The 6,885-nt window shown below is 51.1% G+C and overlaps 1 protein-coding gene across 4 annotated transcripts in view; it reads left to right on the top strand.

Moving 5' to 3' along the window:
* Positions 1 to 6,885, top strand: part of LOC100745430 (protein Wnt-6) — a 58,962-nt gene that overhangs the window by 34,745 nt on the left and 17,332 nt on the right. Inside the window, exons 1-3 of one of the 4 annotated variants that reach the window (XM_033322595.1) lie at positions 18 to 2,932; positions 3,005 to 3,147; positions 4,819 to 5,070. In XM_033322595.1, the coding sequence (XP_033178486.1) occupies positions 3,143 to 3,147; positions 4,819 to 5,070 (257 nt within the window). In that variant the 5' untranslated portion in view covers positions 18 to 2,932; positions 3,005 to 3,142. Of the gene's footprint in view, positions 1 to 17; positions 2,933 to 3,004; positions 3,148 to 3,683; positions 5,071 to 6,885 lie in introns of those variants that run through there. The other 3 variants (XM_033322596.1, XM_033322594.1, XM_003492046.4) reach the window with 3 other exon arrangements.

Here is a 6,885-nt window from a genome sequence, read left to right as displayed (position 1 = left end):
CCAACCGCGGCTTTCGGGTCCACTACTCGGTCACGAGGTCCCGCTTGACCGTCTGCGACGCGGCCTTGCGAGGTTTGCGACAAAAACTGTTTGCGGGTCCTCCCGTGCTCTTCCTTCCTTCTCTCCTTCTTCCCTTCATCTCGTCTTCTCTTCTTCTTCTTCTTCTTCTTCTCCTTCTTCTTCTCCTTCTTCTTGCGATTCGTTAGAATCGATTTCAAACTCGGGGATACTCGCTGGATTTCGAGACGTAGGAATGTCTTCCTTTTTTTCTTTTTTTAATTTCTTTTTTTCTATTTGCACGCAATCGCGAGGCTTATACTCTCGATCGTCGACACGAACGTATCGAGGATGGACGAGAAAAGAATCGAACGCATCGAGAGAGCAGCGTGTACGGCTCTATCAAAGCGAGTTCGTCACGCGCGTAGGTTACCGCGGCGGTCCTTTTTTCTCTCGATTCGTTCTCGTCATAATAGAAGAATCTGTTCGTGGCTGCGCGCTATGGCCCGCCTCTATCGTTTCGAGCGGCACCGGTGGCCGCCACCGGCACGCTGCTGCCCATCCAGGTTCGAGCAGGTTCTCAGGAATTCACGACTCATGCGACGACCGGGTGTCCAAGTGAAACGTATAATGGCATTTAACGAAGAGGAATCGTGGTAGCAGGGGCAGTGAGCTTGCTCCAAATTGTTAGGTCAGGCTAATGTCGAAACGACGTCCGAGGACGGGACTCGGTATTGTTCCGACACCCTTCTCCGTGCTGATGGCTCGTGGGAACACGCCTGTTTTTTTCCTTCTCCATTATCCCGTGGAACACCCTCGCCCGATATTTTTCTCCTTTTTCGAAAATACTCTTCCTTCTCTTTTTCCGTCCTTTTTTTTTTGTTTCGTTGGTCCCGCTCGGACGTTATCGTCGAAGAACAATTTACAAGGAACGCGCGAGGACCCTCTCCGCGAGGTAATCGCTAGCAAGATCGATTACGATAAAGTCGGTCGAATCGACGTCTTCTTACGACGACGCGTCGGCGCAAATTAACGTTTAAACGCAGGCGCGGGTCAGAGGATGGAAAAGGGAGGCGAAAAAGTCGAAAAAGGAGAAAAAGGCGAAAAAGGAAAGGACGGACGACGATGAACGAAGACGAAGGTGGGCTAAGAGAAGCTCCACTCGTCTCTGAAAACTGGTCTGGTAGAGACGCGGTCTTAGGAGCAAAGAAGAGTCGGAGGAGCGGCATTCCCCGGTAATTAGTCTCACCCATAAATTACTAGCTATTCCGTGTCTGTGTTGGTCACAACTCGGTAATGTTCTCCTCTTCCCTCCTCTTCTCCGGCCTTTCCATTTCTACCGTCTCTCTTTCCCTCCCGTCTTTATTCCTGTCCTTTATATTCTTCCTTCAACTCGATATTATTTGATACCTCGTCTGCGAGATAAACGACCGACGATCGTTGATTTATCCGGGAACTTTGCGAAAATTTCATCACGATTCTGTGCTTACAACGGCGACGACAGGAACGTGACAGCGTAGAGTTAAGCAATAGTCGATAGAGAGACGGATCTAGGTGCCAGGAGGTCTCGCAGACGGTCTATGGGAATGAAACGGACTCATCTTTGCCGTAGGTCGAACGCGAGCCTGATCCGAGAGGATCTCTCTGGCCGTCGAAGGGGCACAGGACCCCGCTGCTAAATGAGCTGTAATACGGACCCCCGCTGACCCCGCGCTCGCTCTTTCTCTTTCTCCTGCTCTACCTCGCCAGTTCCTACTCTTCCGTCGTAATCTCTTCCTTTCCTCTTCTATCGAATCGTTCGTTCTTTCACTCGTACCGCTCCGTCTGCCTGCTCTCCCCCCGATGCCGTTCAAAACTACTCGTTCCTCGGGTAGAATTCGGTGGTCATGATACAACAACGCCAAACGATTCCTCTTACCGGCACACTTACCACGATGTTTTTACTTTCTCTACTCCTTTTACCGTTTTTCTGCCTTTCGTTTTTCTATTGTCGCTGTTATCGCCCGTTCTTCCTCGTTGGACCATCGTTCGACGCGCTCGTTTTCTCGTTAAAATCGGGGATGACGAACGTCTCTACGGTTTCCATAATTACAGTTACCTATGCGCGTGCGACACTTGGGTTTATGTCATGGAGAACGGCTTTCCTTCGACCGAGTACGAAACGGTTCTCATTGCTTCTGCGAACTAACGGAGAATGGTCGTGACATCGAGACCGATCGCTCGCGCATTCGCTCGGTCAACGAAGTAGTTGACCCGTCGCTGGAGATACGCAGAGAGCGATCCATCAATTGGGTCAACCGTTCTCCGCGCTCCGCTACTAGTGGATGGAGAAAGGAAAGAGAGCAAGGGGAGGAACGAAAGTACGGCTAGTATCTAAGATACAGGAGTTCTATCGATGCCACGCGAAAGCGACAGTTTCGACGTTACTCGAAGTTTTTCCAATGAAATATTCGCTCAAGCTATTCGGGAAAATATGAAGTTTTCCGCCGGTAGAATGTCCCCGTGTAACAGATCTCTGGCGCGGGCCAGCAGTTTGAGACTAGTCGACGATTGCTACTCTTGACGTAACTCCTGAAAAATCTGCACGCGATTCAAAGAAACCGAAACAGAATCGGGATCGATAAATGTTCGAAACGAGACGATAAAACGAGTCGCACGGTGACAGCTTAAGCCTTTGATAGCTCTGTTCGATGCGTCTTCGTTGTGTACCACCGAGACATGACCGATGAGAGAGGAGAGACCAGCGTGCAACAAGAGGAAAGAAGATAGCCACTGGCAGAGCTCTAAAGGAAAGAAAAGGACGTGGCGCTGAAAGTGGAAGTATACGATTAAGCGGAGACCGACCGAGAACAAGCTGGTGCCGGGCTGTTTCGAACGATCCGTTGATCGGATTTTTTCCCAAACTTGGAGAAACGAAAACCGCGAAAATGCTATTGTAATCGATGTCCACCTTTGAGTAAACCAACTAATCCAACGATATTCCTTTGTGTCTCTGTCTTTGTTGTAGGTCAGTCCGCGAAGGAGGAGACAGCTGAACGATGAGAATGGATTTCGGGAGGATTTGCTCGGCCGTGCGGATCGTGCTGCTCGTTACGAGGATCGTGCAACGAGGAGGAAGCTTTACGTAGAAAGCTGGAACGCGAGCATGGGGTAAGCTCGGAGTCTTTGTTCTTGATTATATCTTCGCGAAACCGTATCGGGAACGTTCGAAATGGAAGGGTCAAAAGGCAGCGTTGTGCTTGGAAGTTGGTCCTCCCTCCGTGGATGCCGAAGCGGCAGGTTGCGAAGCACAGAGGAGCCGAGAGGTTCGTAGGAGAGTTAAAAGAGGAAAAGAGGGGCTCGGTTGCGTCTCGTTGCCGCCGAGCGGCGCTCACCTGCCTAGTCCGCAACAGTCTCGTACGGTTCGCTCCGACCAGGAGCTTCGTCTCCGATCACGGACGAACGATTCTCTTCTCCTCTCCCCTACCATCGACCACTTTCCACCTCCGCACGATCGTGCTGCACCACGTGAGCTTTTCGACCTTCTTCCTACCCTCCGGTACCCTCTTCCCCGACTCCCTCGCTTCCCCCTCCGCTTTTCCCACTGTCTTCCGATCTAATCTTTTCCTATCGAGCATACGCGGTACTCGCATTGTTTCGAAAATACAAAATTCGTTGGGTTTTCTCGTTTGCGCGATCTCTCTCAGAGGGATGTCCCCTCGGTGGCGCATTCGCGATCACGAAACTATCGACGAGGATACCGCGGCGAAGGTGACGTCGACGTTGGTGGTGTAGTGAAGGTGGTAATGGTGGTGTCTCGAGGCAAGCTGAAAGAGAAAACGGTGGTGGAGGAGAAAAGGAAGCGGTAGAAGAAGCAAAACTAAAAGAAGAAGAAGACGAAGAGAAAGAAGCAGATGAAGGTGAATGGTGGGGCTGTCTTCTCTACTCCTTAGTACAATTCTGGTGGGGGTAAGGCAACACTCAAAGTTCGTGGTGACGTAGTTCTGGCAGGAACGCGACGCGTTTTTGTCCCCGCCGGAAGGAAATAGCACCTTCCTAGATTCTGATCGCGTCTCGTCTTTGGTGTTTTCGTCGAGTCGAAGAAAGAGGGAAAAGAGGTTCGAAGAGGAGCGGATCTTGGGCAAAAGGAAGCGAACGAGAGGAAAAGGATCGGAAAAGATAGGAGAAGGAGGAGGTGGAGGAGGAGGAGGAGTAGGAGTAGCGGCGGGATCGAGAGGAAGTAAACGAAAGAAAAGCAAGAAACAGAGTGACGGGAAGGGGTGGGGGATATCTAGTTCAACAGACCGGAAGCGAAGGATTTGCTCTTCCGGGAATTTCTCCATCGTGATAAGGACCATTTGCGATTCCAAAAGATTACGTTCGGCGAGTCAAAGCAAACGGGAAAACTTGATTGTTTTTTCATGGTTTCCCAGTGGCCCGGAAAGATATCATGAGGATTTCGCGTGGTCAATATTTGTATCCGTTCGAGTGTTTCAAAGAGGCTCTTTCGCTTTGATCGTTATACTCGAAGCTGGAGAAGAAAGAAGCGGACGAACGGACGGAGGAGGAAGAGGAAGAAGAGGGCTGTAACGACGCCGAAGAAGAAGAAGAAGAAGAAAACGATCGTGCTTCGGTGAAGTGTTGGCAGAAGCGAAGACCAGATACGAGAAAGTAGTCGAGAGTGGACGGTCGAGGAGATCGGGTGCTCGATAAAGAATTTCTCCTTCGAGATCGAGGAAAAGGATCGTCGAGTATTTTTCAAAGGAGCACGCGCGACCCGACCTGTTACGAGCTACCGATACGTCACGCGTAAAGTCGATCAATTTTTCGCCGGTTTCGTAGGTCAGGAACCTGGTGGCGCTACGCCGTGCCAGACACGATCGATTTCCATACCGGCGCGATTTCGATTTTCCTTCGTCTTTCTCGAGTCGAGAACGTCGTCCGTCTTCCGGTATCCAGCAGACTACGGGCGGCAGACGAGGGAAGAAATCGGCAATTGTCGAAGTTACACCGAGGGGCGGAGGGGATGGAGATGCGCCTCGTTCTCGTGGCGATCTGCCTCCTTCTCGTTACCCCCATCGCCGGCTCTTTCTGGTACGTACTCGTTTCATTAACCGATTCTTCCTCCGTTTTTCCTCTTAACGCAGAAACCTAACGATTAACGGAAACACGCTATCCTTCGTATATTGTAAGTGTCATTTTTCGTCTCGAGCGGACTCATGGTCGTGCGTCTTGAGCAATTATACCCTAGCGAGGGGCAACGAGAAAAAGAGAGAGGGGGAGAGAGAGAGAGAGAGAGAGAGAGATGGCCGTCATTGTAATCAAAAGCGTTGCACTTTTATGTCGGTAATTATGTGAAAAATAGTTGTTCTTCAAGAGCGGTTAACGTCAGTACTTTCCAAACGTGACGAACTAACGAGTGCTCCAGTTCCGAAGTACGTCATCTGGGTTATCAATTACGCGGCACGTTACGCGCTCGCGGAATGATTAATGATGCCATAAATCCACCTTTGGTAGTTACTTGCGCTCTGGTAAGTAAGACCTGTCCCGAGATTTACGGTTTCATTTCGATTCGCTTAAATTGCTCGTTACCGTTACCGGGAAATCTCGACTTCCTCGAGGCACGACTCGCGGACTGACAGTCGTGCGCAGATTTGTCCGTCTCGTAACTCGAAATCCACTGGAGACGCACTGCGCGTCCTCGTAGACCGAGCGGGAAGGGATCGTCGTGAAACGTCGCGAATTCGCAACTGGCGCGTGACGCGATCTCCGTAACCACGTTACGTACGTACTTGCGAGGTATCGCGAACAACAGTAAATTATTCGGTAGCTCGAGTGCACGATGTTTACTCGAGTTTATTATGTAAATGTTTGTACGATGATAGACCGTTATCGCTGCTGCACCATCGCGAGGTACCAGCATCCAGAGACAAGTCGTCTAGCGAACCGTTCCTCGCGTCTTCGCCTAAGCTCGCGTTACGTACGACGCGACGCGTGACTCGGACCTCCCGGGTTTCTCGACTTTCCGGGTCGCGACTTCGTCTCTCCACCGGCTGAGAACTTTCTCGAATTTATCCTTTTCACCGAGCGGCAATTCTTCGATCAGCGGTTCGACGGATTAGGCTTGTTCGCGTTAAAATTCGAAAGCGTAGTTTCCCGTGAAGGTGGCGAAAGGTGGTGGTCTCTCCTAAGGTCGAGTAAATATTTGTCAACGATTTAAAGGGGATTTCTGCGCGCAGTCTCGACACTGTACCGTCGCACCTTGCTCTCTTACCTGTCCGCGACGTCTACACGACGGAGTGTTTGATAAATACATTAGAAGGTTCATGGTTTGTTTCGACGACAGGTATTTAACAGGTATTTAAGTAGGTCCGAGGAATGTCTTTGCGGAGTCAGAGGTTTCCAACGTTCTCTTTTTTCCTGGTCGCGTCGCCGCGCCGTTGGCATTTCGCGTTGCACGAGTCAAGCTCGCGAGGAAGTTTGTCGATCTACGCGTTTCGTTCTGCCGTTCCTGCGAATCGAGGCCCGATTACTCGATCGGAACCGGATTCTCGTTCCCGATCGAGATTCCCCGATTTTGTCGCGAGGAATACTATCCTCGGTTCGTTCCCCTGGTCTCTGCCGTGGTTCTCCAGCACTCTCCCTCTCTGTTTCTCGGTGCGTTTCACGGTAGCGCGGAGACACGCGGCGGAGCTGGACCCGGACCCGCAGGATCCAACCGTGGTGGACAAAGACGACCGAGTAGAAGAGTAAAGAGGTAAAGAAACGAGCGAGGATGGACAATGGTCTCGCTCGAAGCGTCACCCGTAAATCTCGGTGAGCGCGTATAATTTGTAAGTCGGCAGCAGCCCCGTTTCGCCTGCTCCCCTCTCGCCTCCTTCTTTGCCGCGTCCTGCGCGCGATCCCTCT

The sequence above is a fragment of the Bombus impatiens genome, unplaced genomic scaffold (genome assembly GCF_000188095.3).
Source record: "Bombus impatiens unplaced genomic scaffold, BIMP_2.2 scf_0647, whole genome shotgun sequence".
In the NCBI taxonomy this organism is placed as follows: domain Eukaryota; kingdom Metazoa; phylum Arthropoda; class Insecta; order Hymenoptera; family Apidae; genus Bombus; species Bombus impatiens.
Note: the sequence above shows the minus strand (reverse complement) of the source record. Positions and strands in the feature narration are given on the sequence as shown.